This window comes from Lycorma delicatula, chromosome 12 (genome assembly GCF_047948215.1).
Source record: "Lycorma delicatula isolate Av1 chromosome 12, ASM4794821v1, whole genome shotgun sequence".
In the NCBI taxonomy this organism is placed as follows: domain Eukaryota; kingdom Metazoa; phylum Arthropoda; class Insecta; order Hemiptera; family Fulgoridae; genus Lycorma; species Lycorma delicatula.
Window position 1 is genome coordinate 55,802,742 of NC_134466.1, and position 16,993 is coordinate 55,819,734.

A 16,993-nucleotide genomic window follows, 5' to 3' on the forward strand; every position below is an offset into this window, starting at 1 on the left:
TTCTAATTGGAAAAAAAAATTATTATTATAAACTGTCAAATTTCCATTCAAGAAAACGGTATATAAAATGATATATGTACTAAAAATAATTTTAAAATGGGACTTCAGAATTAAAAATTATTTTGCTGTAATATTTTATGCATTTTATATTTACCAAAATATTATTTCGGGAAATTAAAAAAAAGAAAATTAATATGGAATTTAATAACATTTATTTTTTGTTTTATAATTTCATTTCTATATGAAAATTATATTATATTTTTTCTATTCTTTCTATTAAGTAATGAATAAATATTGAATTCAATAAAATTTTAACGAAATTAGAATAACACTTTAACTTGTTTACTTGGTTTATGAAATTACTAGACGAATACGTTAAGAAAATGATGAAATTTTATTAGAATTGAGTAAAAACAGTTTAGTTCAAGGAATGGTTCCGATAAACATACACGGTTTATATTTTACCTAATTTATAGACCTTCAATATAAAGAAATCAATAAATGAAATGGATACAATTAAGAATACGTTAACAAAATTAAATCGACTGATATACGTTGAACATAAAAATACTTTCTACGATGATGTGAAAACACTTATGTTGTTTAAATTATTTGCGGCATCACCAAATGAAAAAAAAGTAACAAAATCGAAAACGGTTTTGTATAAGACGAGCAACATTTCAAAATTCATATTGATAATTTCATTGTTAGGAGCTGTTTTGAACTTTTTAAAAGAACAGATCGATATCAACAATCTACAACAAATTGTTCGCATTTGTTGTTCATTATTATACAATGTTTCAAACATAATCAACATAATTACTGTAGTACATAATACGGAAAAACGTTGTAAATCGATAATTGAATCGATAGAATCAATCGATATTTTAATAGATAATTTTCCTTCAACGATTACAAAGAATCTAAAACCGATCAAGAAAATAAGAAATGAAATATGGAAGTTGATTATATTGGTCTTCGGCATGTATCAATTATGGCTCATGATATTCGATTTTCTAAGCAGTGGATATCTTCCTTTACATTGTATTCAGGCAAAAGTTCTGGGCTTATGCAAATATATAATAATCGATTTACTGACACATATGTTACCTTTGTATCACGCTTACTTAGGATATGAATTGAATGTCCGTGCAAAAATTGTGAAAAATCACATTGAAGAATTTTACTTAAGACCGAAAAATAAATGTCCATTTATCATCAGAACAAAATGTCTAGAAAAATACCGAAAAACATATGTTCAATTGACTAAAACTGCCGATCTGATTTGTAATTGTGTTGGTTCACACACAATGTTTCTCGTACAAGGATTTCTCCTATCTATGTTTCTTATCAATCATTTCGTCAAGTTTTATTTACCGATCATAATTTTCCACAATTTCTTCCAAAAACTAATTTTCTTTATGTTTATGTTTTTAATTCTACAGGATGTGCAACGTATTGTAAGTATATTTTTAGGAGTTATTTATAAATTTATTATGTTTCATTAATTAATTTTCAGCAAGAAGTGTTGATATGTTATATATTTATTATTTTCTTATTTCTTTATTTCATTCACTTTTACAGAATTAATAATTAATGGAGTAATCTTAATACTAATTATAATATTACTTAACTTAATCATACTTTATTTAACATTGTTTTATAATACAATTTAATATTTATTACTTAACTTAACTTAATTATACTTAATTTTTATTATTTGTAAAAGATGAAAGATCAGGTGTCCACAAGGGTCTTGCCTGTTTTGTGGCACCATCCCTTTTCTATTAATCTGTTTAGTTAGAGTAAGGGGAAAAAGTAAACAGTTTTATCTTATATAGGAGGATTAGTTTTGGTTCAATTCATGATTTACTCTGGTGGAAACTTATCTTTTCTGCAGTTAAGTATAGAGAAGATCAATCGTCGTAAAATATTTATGTTTACTAATAAACCTTTCATCCAGTGCTACCCGCTAAGTTATATATGTAAAAAATCTATTACTATGTTAAGACCAATAGTATAAAGCATTATAATTAATTATATATTTAATCATAAATCATGTAATTACATGGAACATACTTTCAGCGTCATCAATATTAATTAGCCATCGTCTTAGTAGCTTTAAAAAAGTGTTTAGGTTCCTATTGGTCTTTATATGATTAGGAAATATGTTATACGATCTAGGAGCAGTACTTGAAAAGAACTTCATATAACTCGTTTTATTTGCTCTGGGTACATATACATTCCTTTTACTTCTAAGTTCGTACTCGGTTATCGTACTATCGCTATGACCGCTTCAGGTAAAGAAAATTTTCATTACTTTATAAACATATAAATAACGTAGCGGTAATATAGACAATTCCCTAAATATTGGCAAAGAATGATCCGTAGTTCTTTTTTTTACTTATCATTCTAACGAATCTTTTTTGGATTTTGATTATGGAATCTAAATTTGTAACATAAGTTCCTCCCCGACAGCTGATGCCGTAGTCTAGTCGACTATGCGCAATAGCAAAATAAAGTTTTTTCATGATTATTTTTGGGGATAGTTTGTTTAAAAAATAAAATATCCTAAGATAGCTTAAAAGTTTTTGCTTTAATAGAGCAATATGATTCTTCCAGGTTAGACCACTATCTAACACAATGGCCAAGTATTTACAAATCACGTTGTTCGATCTCACTACATTCTAAACAGTTGGATTTATTTATCACACATTTTTTACTTTTATATTTTATTGTAAGCGGCAATTTTATTTTCCGCTTTAATTAGAAGTTGGTATACAAAGTTTTTTCAACGCTCAAGATCATATAATGATTTGAAAAGCATAACCGCAGTGCGTCTAAATCCGATTGCATGTTATCAACCGCTTCTATCCAGGTGTTGCGGACATAACACAAGGCAGTATTATCTGCAAACGCATATACATTACCTTTAAGCGGTGCCGAACAGACACTATTTATATATATTATGAATAGTATGGCTCCCAATACGGATCCTTGTGGGACTCCATATTGTACCCCAACAAAGTTACTTAAACATCCTTTTATTCTTACGCACTGTCGCCTGTTGATCAGATAGCTCTCAAACCAATCAGATGAAACAACCAATCAAGCATTATCGATCGAAGGTATCAAGAGAAAAAATGTGAAAGTAAGGAATTAAAATCAAATTCCAATAATGCACCACGAATATAATTACATTACTAATAATTAATTTTACGTCGATATTACTTTAGTTACATGACCAGAGAGACTATTGCGATGTTGAAATCCAAAATTATGTTGAGGGAAATTCAAAGAATTGAAAAATTTCATATAAATCAGAAAATAAAAATGTCAACAAAACATTTTCTTATTTATATATAAATAAATTAAATACAATCTTACCAACAATTCGTCCGCGTTCTCTTTTCTAGCACTTTCGGTCATTCTACCATCCACCGGAAAAGTTATTTTTCAATTTCAGATCATTAAAATTAAATTATGTAAAATGTAAATTTATAAAATGCTAAAATCACAACTGGTCGTCATAGTATAAAATTCTTCATGTCTGTTATGTAAGAAATTCGCAGTTTTTATTAATATTAGTGATTGGAGGGAGACAGTCTAGGCATCCTAATAATTATTAATTATTTAAAAAAATAAAATATCGTCCTCGAATCTGGTTCTTCATTGATTAATTTATTGTTATAATAGTATATAATGAATTTTACGAGAATACTGGTTTTATAAAAGTCGTACAAAATATAGAATATTTTAATAAAATTATCGGGATTGTAGTTGTGTTTATTTTGTAATATGTGTCTTTCTTTTTGCTATTTAGCCTCCGGTAATTACCGTTTAAAAAATAATACTTTACAGGATGAATGAGGATGATATGTATGAGTATAAATGAAGTGTAGTCTTGTACAGCCTCAGTTCAATCATTCCTGAGATGTGTGGTTAATTGAAACCCAACCACCAAAGAACACCGGCATCCACGATCTAGTATTCAAATCCGTGTAAAAATAACTGACTTTACGATGACTTGAACGCTGGAACTCTCGATTTCCAAATCAGCTGATTTGGGAAGACCAACCACTAGACCACTAGACCAACCCGGTGGGTTAATTGTAATATGTGTCTAGTATAATTTGGTTTATCCAAGTACCCTTTCTTTATATTGTTAATATGATCTTTGGCTCTAATAGAAACAAAAAGGTTACCTATATATTCTAAATGAAAGTCTTCATATTTCAGACTATAATCTCCTTATTTATCTAAGATATTTATATTTTTAGAGTTTACTATTTTAATGTGATCGTTATTGTTTATTTATTTTTTGCCTTCAGTCATTTGACTGGAGCTATCCAAGATTCCCTATCTAGTGATTCCCTATTCCCTAATTTACACTTAAAGAGAAAGGGCTCTAATTTTTTCACGTAAAGAGAAATGGCTTTATTTTGATTTCGTGCGGTTTTTATTAAATAATAATATTAATAAAAATAATAATATTTGTTTTGAAAACTACAATTCTAAAAATTAAATAATTAGAATTGTAGTATACGTTTCCTTAGGCAACTAAAAAAATCCTATTTTATAATAATGAATTACATCTAATTATATACTATATATGTTACATCTAACGGTACAATAATATTTTTTGTTTAAATCTTTCATACTACTGAAGAACAGCTTGTTCCATTCTATTTAAACTCAGTATTATTTAACTAAAATCAATTCATATTTTTCTTTTAAATATTGATGAGTAGAAAAATAATACAATTACTGTGAAGGATTGGTTTCAAAAATTAAGTTCCTTTTTAGGATAAAGATTCGATTTTACGGGTCACCTTCAAATTAATAATGATGCTCATGATCAGAGATCACTGAAAAAAATTTAGAATTACTGAAATTATGGGCTGAATATCAATAAGAGAATAAAATCTCTAAAAACATTTGCAAATTATTGACCATAAAAATAAAAAAAAATAAAACATTATGCCTACCCCTAAAATTGCAAAGGGAAAATATAAAACAGATATTATTTTCTTATTAGAATTGGAATATTATTTCAGTTGCAGGATATCTCTTTAAAGTTAATTTTAACAGAGAAACCGAAAAAGTACTTAAGATTTCTTAATTGATGGAACAGCTTCTTATAAAGATGAATCTATACTCTTACAATTTTTAGAATATAACTCGGCAGATTCTTAAAATTTATACATTCGTGAAAAATCTTTGAAAACACTTTTACGAGGTTTAGTAGACACAATATTTTCCATCATTTTTAACATTCACGCTCTACATGTCGATATTTAAGTACCTTAACGCCACTAGTAAAAGAATATTTAAAACCACCGTGTAAAAATATAAATGCTTCAAATTTAGATTGTAGAAGAGCGTGGTGGGGGGGGGGGGGGAAATGAATGTGTAATTACTGGCACTCTGGATATAATACGAGTAAGATATTTCTGGCGAACAACTACGAGTCGAATCTTATTAATGTACGCACTACGCCAACACTCAATTTCATATCCTTGTTGAGTTTCTACCAGAATCATGTAAAGCATTTTTAGGAGGCCTACTAGATAAAATATTTAAGATAGTAAAATTTCCTCACATAACAGTAGATTTCAAATTTTAGAGTAAGAATAAGTTTTCCTCAAGAAAGATTACTATCAATAAAGTACCAATAATAAGAGTACCAATAATAAGTACCAATAATAAAGTATCAATAGAGTACTAGTAATAAGTACCCAAGTACTTTTAACTATCAGTTTGATGATTTTTTTCGCAGCTACACCAATATTTCTGGAAGAAGTGAATCTATGGTATTTGGTATACGATTTAATATTTAATTCTTTAACTGAAAGATTATGTAATTGTTTTTTAGAATCATTTAATGTAAATCTATTTTTTTTTAATCACACCTTAATCTGAAATAAATCTTCAATAAATTTTAAAACTTTGACGAAACTTTTTCCTTTGTAAAAAAGGGCAGTATCAAATGTGGAAATGAGGTTAAAAAATCTGGAAACTTGTCAGAATTGAAGTCGTGAATATAAATTAAGAACAGAATTGGGCCCAAGACCGAACTTTGTGGGACACCAAATTCTATTACTCCTTCCTTACTAAGTATTTAAAATTTTAAATTTTTGGGTACTTTCCCTCAAGTAGGATTTAAACCGGGAATATTTCTATGCCTTCATTCGTTAGCCACTTGCATTTACCTAGAGTCTTTTATTTTTTACAATTTTAGCCTTTATCTATTGTTAGAAGGTCAATATCAGGATTTTCCTTTCACCTTATCTTAGTCCTTAAAAACATTTCCTAGATTCTCTAATACTTTTAGAGAGGTATTATTTTACAATAACCATATTAAACCTGTAAAGTTATGTTGAGAGTAGATATATCTCAACTGCACGAAAATAGTATTACTGCAAATTTTATTGAAGAAATATTAATAAAATTTGTAGAGATACTGAAAATCTTATTTTTTTTTGTTTAACCTCCGGTACAGGGATTCGAACCTGGGACCTCCAGGTGAAAGGCCGAGACGCTACCACTAGCGCCACGAAGGCCGGTACTGAAAATCATTTAAATGACCTATAAAACACGCAAAGTGCAGTAGTAGTGGTTTAATAACGTTTTAACTATAATTTTATAAATTGTTTTTGTTTCTAAATGTAATATTTTTTTTAGTATTGATTTTCTTTATTAGAAAAGACTTAATGGAGATGCTCCATTAATTTATTTACTATTATTATAGATTTATTTATAGATTATTATAGATTATTTATAGATTTCCTGACAAACAAAATGTCTTAATTACAGTAGAGAAATTGGGGTTTTCCACAAGCTGTACGAACAAAGAGTACTTCTTTGTCATTTCTAATATCAAATACTGAATTTTAGTCCAAAAATAATATACTCAACATATCAATAAAAATATTATACAAATTTTTTTTGTTTCAGAATAAAGCAATACTGAAAACACTGTTTGAATTTTTAAGAAAAAATTTGGATGACAACTTACAATACCAGGTAAGTAATTTTTACGATTTTCTTTTTGAAATTACGATGCGTTAGTGAAGCAAAAATATTAGTATGGTTGTATAAATAAGCACTATTAGTCCTTTAGTAACTATAAATAATAGATAGTTCAATTACAAATAACATGAATATTTATTGAAAAATAAAACCATTTTTAAAACTACTATGATTTTGAAATAACTGTTCATTACAGCCTGTAATATGAGAAGCACCGTAATTTTTTTAGAAGTATTATGACAATTTCACCCGTACTCGATTGTTTAATATATTTTCCAGCAATCCTTACTTTCCAGTGTATTTAGATGGTTAATTTTTTTAATTTCTATTTACAGAATATTTTTATTTCAATTATTCTAGCAGGTTCTTTTTTAATTTTTCGCATGATAATATTATATTTTAAAAATGTGATCTTGTTATATGTATTTGTATGATAGAGCAAGGTTAAATCTTTCTCTTATCTATATATTGTCACCGAATGGTTTCGAGGGCACGTGGCACTTACTCACCTTATAGTAGCCTTGAAAAGGGCTGTTTTTGTCGTCAATTGGCTTTGACAGTTCGTTGTAATTACTAACCTTATGGTAACCCTGAGAAGGGCTGTTGTCGTCGAATGGCTTCGACGGCTCGTAATTCATAACCTTGTGTGGCTCTGAAAAGGGCCGTTTTTTTGCGTTAGTTCTGAGAAGAGCTGTTGGGTCCGGCAGCTGGTCTCCGGCGAAGTCGGGGAGTTGCGGCTCGTCCATTGAAGCTAGACCGGACTTTCCCTCAGCAGCAGTTGGGTCCTCACTACAGCGTGACAGTGGTGGTCCCCAGAGCCCCGCAGTTTTGGGTCGATGTCGGTCGTTCTTCGCCGGCGCGGCCGAGGCGGTTCTCTCCGAGCGATCCCACGCTGGGCCGGCTACTGCCGCTGAATCCGCCGGCCAGGGCGATTGAACCCGGGCAGCTGTAGTGGAGCGGGAAGGTAGCGTCTACGTTCAGCGACTCCCTCGGCGGGCTGGCCAGGCCTGCTACTCCGGTGGGGATGTTGGCATCCGCCGGCAGGTTTCACGTTGAGCCGGCCAGGGAACTTCTCCTTCTTCTTGGTCTTCTCCAGGTGGTGGTCGACGATGAATTGCAAATTCACTCTCGTGCACGCCATAGCGCCATAGCGGCGCAGCGCCGCTATGGTGGAAGAACTGCGCGGCGGTAGTGATGCTTGTATCAGAGCTTACGGATACTGTGCGCCAGTTCACATCTGAGTTGCTACCGTGCTCGTCTGCTGATATCAAATTAGGCATATATGTGGTAACAACATACTAAACCTGATACATGTTGAAGGGTCAAAAATTACAATTTTTTACAAAATTTTCAGAGTGAAAATTTATTGTAACTGTTTAAGTTATAAGTACTGGTTTCGATACAAAATAGCGCTAGCACAATAAACATCAGATAAGCTTAAATATTGTCGTATTGTCATTCGATTTTCGTTCTGTAACACTCGAGTGGTACGTGATGAAATAAAGAGGCAGTTGCTTTTCCCAACCCAACGGGTTGGTCTAGTGGTGATCGCGTCTTCGCAAATCTGCTGATTTTGAAGTTGAGAGTTCCAACATTCAAATCCTAGTAAAGGCAGTTAGTTAATTTTATATGGATTTGAATACTAGATCGCGGATACCGGTGTTCTTTGGTGGTTGGGTTTCAATTAACCACACATCTCAGGAATGGTTGACCTGAGACTGTACAAGACTACACTTCATTTACACTCATACATATCATCCTCATTAATACTCTGATGTAATATCTGAACGGTAATTCCCGGAGGCTAAACAGGAAAAGAAAGAAAACGTAACTATAATACGGTTCATCAATTATTTGACAACCACTGGATGCACCCACCCAACCACATATCGCAGAACAAGTCCAAAAATATTCAAATAAATCAATTCGAATAAACAAGTGATGGCTACGGAGTTTTGAGACCTGAATGGAATTATTTTTATAGAATTTATGAAGCAGGATCGAAAATATCTCTACATATTTGTTAGGAAACATTTAGGAAAGCAATAAAATAAAAATGGCTAGGAATCCTAACTGGATCATTTTTATGCATGGTGATACTCTATCTTACACTGAAGCTATAATTAATAGTGTACTAACACTATTAATTATAGCTTATATAATTAATATACTTTTTATTAATATATAACAGATATTTTACCATCCCCTTTACACCCCTAATTTAGCATCGTCAGATTTTCATCTGTTTACAAAAATGAAAAGCTGGCTAGGTATGTAAAACTTCAAAGTAATGAACTCTTGGATAATCTCAATAAATGGATGGATATTTTTAGAGCGCGTTTTTTGAGTAGCGAAGAAATATAGATATTAGTAATTTTTTTCAATTTTTTGTTTATTTTTATTACTCGACCGGTTACTAGTTATTAAATAGTCCTATTTATCACAGACCTAGTATTATTATATGAAATCTTATTCCCATCCTGTCATCTAATATGTATATCATGGATACAATAACTTGGAAAATTAAACAGACTACAGTGCATTTAATTCTAATTTGTTTTAATATTTCTTAATATGAGTTAATGTAATCGTACGTTTAGTATTATCTAAGTAATAAGGCTTTTTTCGGAGAAGGGGAGGTGGACCTGGAGGCTTATCGCAAGGAATTGAATCGTGGCAAAGCAGAAGGCATGGGGAGCTGAATTACTACCTTACACAGCTCCTCACTGGCCACGGCGATTTTGGAGCTTATCTGCACAGATTCCGCCTACGTGCAGACCCTGTGTGTGTGTCTACTGCGAGGAAGTAGATACCCAGAGCACACGTTCTACGACTGTGGAAAGTGAACCAACTGACACCGGTTAATATGCTGTAGTATATGCTCAGGGGAGATAGAGAGTGGTTTGCAGTAGCAGAACTAGCCACAAAGATTCTGCGAGAGAAGGAGCAGAGTGGACACCTGAACAGATAGTGAGAAGAAACGGGATGCAACCGTGTCTAGTGTGTCACGGCTGACTCAACTCAAATGAGGAGGCGAGGCTCCCCGATAATAACATGCGGACCGTCCAGCAGAACACAGAAGACCAGCGAAAACTTCAACAAATGAGGTGTAGGATACAGGACAGGAGAGCGAAGGGAGGACAAATAGCCCTCTGCAGAGCTGGCGTTTCGTTCGTGCTTGCATGGATGGGTGACAGTGATGATGCACGGGAACTCTGAACAAACTGAGCTCGAAGGCACCTCCTGGGGCTGACTAATGCTTAAATGCGGTTTCCGGTCTCGGGAGGGGGCTGGTGAGGTGGAGGTTTAATCGGCAGGGCGCAGGCTACATACGCCGTTACATCTGCGGAACCTGTTAGCAAATCCGACATTTTTTTCCGTAAACGGGTTTACTCTCCTAATCAGAGGAGAAAAAAGTAATAAGGACTTAAAATTATTACTGGTGCATTGTTAAAATACAGTCTTAATAATTCTTAATTTTATGTATAGCTGTACTATTTCATGTATTGACAGGAGTATTTATTTTCCTTGACCTTAATGTAAATCATTTATATGGCATTTATTACAGGTTAACTTATAAATAAAAATATCATAATTTACTTTATGCACTGTGTAGGTGGAGGTCTTAAATATTAAGAGAATTTTTGAACAAAAATTTCAGCTGAAGTTTATATAAGTAGAAAAGATTTTGCATCACATTAAACAGATATATAAAAAGGGGTCCTTAAAAACTGTAGGATAATCTAATTATATTTTTCTGCTTAATAATAAAAATTATAAGGGAGTAGGAAGTAAATATAATAGAACTTTATTTTACTAAACTAAAACAAAGTCAGATACTTTGTAATCTAATCGTAATAAAAATTTAAAAAAAAATTATGCGTGATTTTATATCAAAAACATTTTTTACGAAAATCAACAAAATATACAGTAAATTTTACGATTTTCAGTTACTAAGTTATTAATACTTACTATTAAAGTACTTCTCATTGAATCTTCATGTTTGAAAATACCATAAAATAAGCAATTCTAAATTCTAACAAGAAAAAATTATAATAAAAACAATTATTTATAATAATAATAATAATAATATTGTTATTTAAGTTGAATTTGTTATAAAACTTTTTAATTATTATTCTTGTTATTTATAATAATTTAAATTATTTTTTTTAATTTTACATTTAATTGTTACATAGGTACAACACTTTATCCATCAGATAGAAGTTAGTCCTATAGTACTTCATGCTGATGGTTATTTTACGATCGGAAAAGCTATGGTACCAGCTGTAAGTGAAAAATCCTTTGATATAAAGAAATTGTGGTAATATTATTTATATAGTTGTTCATGATCGATGTGTTTTTTGTTTTTCTATACTATTGAAACTATAATACAATGTAAATAATGAGAGAAAATATAAGTACGTTTATGTAAGGAATAGTTTTTCTAATGTATATTAAATATATTATTGCAAAGCTTGTGTAATATTATGATATAAAAGCGCAGTATTATTTACAGTTATATATGCGAAGCCATACTTCAATTCCCAGAAATTGCAAGTTTATTTTTTAGATGACATACATACTGCTGAATGTTTACACGTTGTTGTTTGATCGGAACGGTCAGAATTAGTCGTAGATTTGGATACCGTATAATAACAATAAGAAACCGTATGCACGCTTTATGAGTTCTATATTTTTTCTTTTTGGTAAAATATATCGATTTTAAATAAAATTTTTAATTTGTCACGTGCTCGCAGCTTGATTAGGATATTAAGAGACTGTCAATTGAAAATGTTTATACAAATACAGTTTATTGGTTTAAAAACATACAAGAAAAAATCAATAATGATGACAATGGTATTAATAATTTTTTTTTCGGAGGGCGGTGGAAATGCATTTACGCGCGGAGTGTCTGGTTCCCATTAATGGAATTATCGAATCACCATCAGTAGACTACCGACTGAAACCAACCCCCTTACTACCAGGACTCACCCGGAACCGTTTAACACATTACTTCCGGTCAAGTCCTCCTATATCAGCCTGAGAAGACCGCTACCTAATTTTCAGAACGCCCAGCCCAGTAGGGAGAAAATACCCACCTTTTAACGTTACCGGTCGCCACACCGCCCCTTCCATTCATGAACGGAGGGGGTGGTATACCACCGATGTAAATGCCTCGGCAGACATTTGCATCAATAAAATACAAATCAAATTTTGCCTTCACATAAGCCTCAAACGTACATCTTCACATCCAACCTAACATGATTCCCTCAAACTAACTGACCGAAACCGCGGAAGCGCGAACCCCTCGCCTAGTTCAGATTTGACAGCACCGTTCGTAACTGTGAATGCCTTAGAAAACGAACTAGTTGAAAGTTAAATCGGTGCTACACTCATAACAATCAAAATTATGTTTTACGCAACATAGAAATTCAGACCTACACCCAAACAAGTTCACCAATTTAAGTCACCTTACAAGGGGAACGTAACCTCATTCCGGTCTGCGCAGGAGCCGGGGACAAACCCCGCACTCCCACGCGGTCGCAACATGGAATCTTGCGCGGCATTACCAAGTCACAACCAGGATCGCCACCGGCGGAACAAAGTCACGCCCCCGGTCGCACGGGCAACCATACTCCAGCAGCGCGGCCTTCGTTCTGACATAGCGTTTCTAGACTTATGTTTATATAAACCTTCGTCTTCATTTTCACCGGTAGAATGTATCTTGAAGGTTTGCAATATTCTTTGTATACACTCTCCCGCTCACTCTCTCTTCTCTCTCTCACTCTCTCTCTCTCTCTCTCTCTCTCTCTCTCTCTATATATATATATATATATATATAATAAAAAGACATATTTTACTTAAAAATATTACCTTTATTAATTTCTTGGGTTAACCAATCAACTATACAAATTTATAAATTTAAGTACACAACGTTTTACTTAGAATTTTCGAAGCTTCCTTAATCCTGAGGAATTACCTATAAGTTTATTTAATTTATAGGTTTGTATAGTTGATTGGTTAACCCAAAAATTAATAAAGGTAATATTTTTAATTAAAATATGTCTTTTTATCACATTTAATGCTATCCAATCAAGAGAAGAATATACTTAAATAAATTACATTTAAGTTAATATTCATATATATATATAAATGAAAATGTAAATGTTCCTTTGCTTAAAATCCTAAATCTCCGAAAGTTCTTCACCGATTGCTTTGAAACTTTGACACAACGTTGCATTCGAATACGGGCTTGTTTTTATATACCTACTATTTATATACTTAAGATTACATGATTTTTTGGAAAAAACAGCCCTATCTGTTGGACGTAAAACGCTATACTAAACATTTTACGATTCCATTTTTCCATCTCGAGAGTTCTAGCGTTCATTCCTAGTAAAATCAGTAATTACGTCAATAGGTTATTTACCTTGGAAATGTAGCATTCCTTACGCTCATTAGCCAAGATATCTATTGGTTCGACTCCGGCTATAACACAGACTGCCTCCCTCGAGACTGTTTTATAACAGCCAGCAAGAGGAGTCGCTGGGTCCGTAGCAAAATGTCCGCGTAATACCTAAAAGCCAAGCGGTGAGCCCAGACAGGTGCAGTATTTAGGACAATAGCTTCGCTGACCACTTCGGTTCTTCGCCGGCCACTTACCGGCGTGTTGGAAACATGGAGACTTGGTATTTTTGTTCAAAGATGGCGACGAAGATCCTACTATAAGTTCTTCTTACCGTCCACTAACACTCTTGCCTTCGATTGGCAACTTTTTGAGAGGAACTATATTTGCACATTAATGTTAGATTGGTCACTGATCATTTGCTGATAGACAACCAGTAATGGTTTCCGACCGGGCAAGGGCACTGAGGATGCCATCTAAAATGGATGATCAACTAAAATGTCCTCTGGAAGCGAAAGCCTTTATATAGTCATGAAACATCAGGTTCTACAATAACGAGTTAAGAATTGAACCCTGCTACATTCTCTAGTGACAGTTCTTTGGATTATTAGGAGTGCTGTTAATACAACAGTTCTATAAGATAATTACTGATAAAAGTTTAGGCAATGCGAAATTTAGGCATGGAAAACACGCAGCAGGAAAGATTCAAGACGATCGAAGACCCACTCAAGGAAAAACTTCTCTCTTGATGTCTATAAAAATTCGCAGAACAAATTAGTAGTCGATGCTTTCCATCTCTGACAGGGCAGAAAAAGACACCGTACAACGTGCAAATCTACTTAATGAGGCCTCATTGAATTTAATTTTGAATAATGTCAATGTTAATGTTCTTGAAAATTTTCTCAAGTCTTTCAGACAGCGGAAAACCAGAAGAGAATTCATAGTCTGATTTCTTCCGTTTATTATAAATATTTTAATTGGAACAGACTTCTGACCGTCCAGAAATAAACCTCAATAGAGAGATCCTAAAATAATGTGCAAAGAGATTTCTTGATATACTACTGGGGATAGTGACAATCTGTACATCAAGAATTGACTATATCAAGGGAATTTACAGACTTACATTCGAGGTAATTGGCCGATCCTTAATACCATCTTAAAAGTATTACCCGTAAAATTCTTTGGAAATATCGATTTATCCATCCAATAAGGAGGTAAATTACGTTCACAGACATGTAGAAATTTTCATAAACTTTTCAGAAATTAAACACATTAATGATTTATAGAAAGTATTTTTTTTTTTTAGAATCGATGGAAAACGAATCCCTTTCGTGTTTTTTTTAATCACAGCAAAAGATTAGCACATTTCATCCCATTTCGACGTATTTTTGTGCGCGTATGTTTTGTGTTGTAACGAAAAACGTATTTGGTAAATCATATGAAAGGTTGGTCTAGTGGTGAACGCGTCTTCCCAGATCAGCTGATTTGGAAGTCGAGAGTTTCAGCGTTCAAGTCCTAGTAAAATCAGTTATTTTTACACGGATATTTGATACTAGATGGTGGATACCGGTGTTCTTTGTTGGTTGGGTTTCAATTAACCACACATCTCAGGAATGGTCGAACTGAGACTGTACAAGACTTCATTTACACTCATACATATCATCCTCATTCATCCTCTAAAATAATATCTCAATGATAATTCTCGAAGGCTAAACAGGAAAAGAAAGAAAGAAAGGTAAATCATACGAAATTCAAGTCACTCGCGAAATTTTTATAGCCCTCTTCATGTTAACGACTAGCTCATGGTAGATTTGTAATTTCATTACGTTTTCTTTCTTTTTCCTGTTTAGCCTCCGGTAATTACCGTTCAGATAATACTTCAGAGCATGAATGAGGATGATATGTATGAGTGTAAATGAAGTGTAGTCTTGTACAGTCTCAGTTCGACCATTCATGAGATGTGTGGTTAATTGAAACCCAACCACCAAAGAACACCAGTATCCACCATCTTGTATTCAAATCCGTGTAAAAATAACTGACTACTAGGACTTGAACACCGGAACTCTCGACTTACAAATCAGCTGATTTGGGAAGACGCGTTCACCACTAGACCAACCCGGAGGAGGGTTGCCTTTCATTACTGAACCAAATATATCTACGACACATACCAAAATGATAAAACCAACCAAAATGAGAAAAAAACAATTTTTTTAACAGTAATAATCGGCCAGCTTACCTCGGATCTAAGTCTGTAAATCCCCTTGATATAGTCAATCCTTGATGTACAGATTGTCACTATCTCCAGTAGTATATCAAGAAATCTCTTTGCACACTTTTAGGATCTCTCGATTGAGGCTTATTTCTGGATGATCGGAAGTCTGTTCTTGTTAAAATATTTCTAATAAATGAAAGAAATCAGAGTATGAATTCTCTTCTGGTTTTCCGCTGTCTGAAAGACTGATGACAACTTATTAATAAATTCATATGCATCATTAATATTACTATTTATTTTACAGCTTATATTGTGTTACAGGTTTTCAATTGCTCATTATTATATTTAACTCTTTGTTACAGTACCTGAATTACATAGTCACGTATATCCTGCTAGCAATTCAGATAGAGAGTACATTCGTATAAGGACTATACTGTAATCGATTCCAATCTCTTGAGAAGCTAATTTTAACTTATTTAGATTAAATGTTAAGAATAATTCTCAATAATTAATAATCAAACAATGCTCCCGGATTTATAATCTGACAATACAGTTCTGAATTTTTAATATACATCATTTTTCATTCTTTTTCAACTTGTCATATTCTTTTAGAATAATTGAAACGGTCATTCAGAAAAATGAGGTTTAAAATTCAGTTATTATGTAATATGTAAATGTTGAAATTATATATAAAGAAATAAAGGTATATTTTTCTTTTATTTATTGTGAGGCTGATTTCGTTTCAGTGCTCCTTGAAAGATTATGGGAGTAATTATATTTATTTTACATTAATAAAAAAATTCTAACTATTTTTGTAAATACATATAATTAAGTATTTCAAATGATTGTTGATGAAACTTGAGAATTAGGGCAATTGAAATTATGAAACATGTTTTACAAGAATATTTTTATCAAGAATATTTTATCATGTATGTATATATATATATATATATATATATATATACTGAATGCAAAATACAATGTTTTACAAATTAAGGTTATAATAGAATACTTATATCTAGTGTAGTGTACTTATATATCTCGTCTAGTATACTTAGCAATTTTGTTGCGGTAGCAAAGTTAATTTACGAAATAATTTTTTCCTTTTTTCTTCTTCTCCCCTGGACCGGCTCAACAATCAAGTATTACTCAGCCCAAGGGAGTGACCTTGCGATTCTAATGATCCTCCCCGCGTACCGGCAATACGTCCGGCATGGCAGGTTGGTTCACCGGTTCGGATCCTTTACTTATTTTCATTTTGCCTCTGCCTCTAACCGCTAAGGCCAGGTACACCGGGCCTGGAAGACTATGCCTTTCCCAGGCCATGTCCCAGCAGTCGAGTT

The 16,993-nt window shown here is 32.7% G+C and overlaps 1 protein-coding gene across 1 annotated transcript; it reads left to right on the forward strand.

Annotated features, from left to right (window-relative positions):
* The first annotated feature begins 971 nt into the window (after positions 1-971).
* LOC142332741 (uncharacterized) lies at positions 972-16,277 on the forward strand. The gene is made up of 4 exons (XM_075379352.1): positions 972-1,460; positions 6,958-7,026; positions 11,229-11,318; positions 16,013-16,277. The coding sequence occupies exons 1-4, from the start codon at positions 984-986 to the stop codon at positions 16,073-16,075; spliced, it is 699 nt and encodes a 232-aa protein (XP_075235467.1). The 5' UTR covers positions 972-983; the 3' UTR covers positions 16,076-16,277.
* Positions 16,278-16,993: the final 716 nt, after the last annotated feature.

What these genes read in the sequence shown, in the direction of transcription:
- LOC142332741 (XM_075379352.1), top strand. Translation starts at nt 984, where the DNA reads ATGTATCAATTATGGCTCATGATATTCGATTTTCTAAGCAGTGGATAT. An exon ending in TACAGGATGTGCAACGTATT is followed by an intron (nt 1,461 to 6,957) that starts GTAAGTATATTT and finishes TTTTTGTTTCAG; the next exon opens with AATAAAGCAATACTGAAAAC. An exon ending in GAAAAGCTATGGTACCAGCT is followed by an intron (nt 11,319 to 16,012) that starts GTAAGTGAAAAA and finishes TCTTTGTTACAG; the next exon opens with TACCTGAATTACATAGTCAC.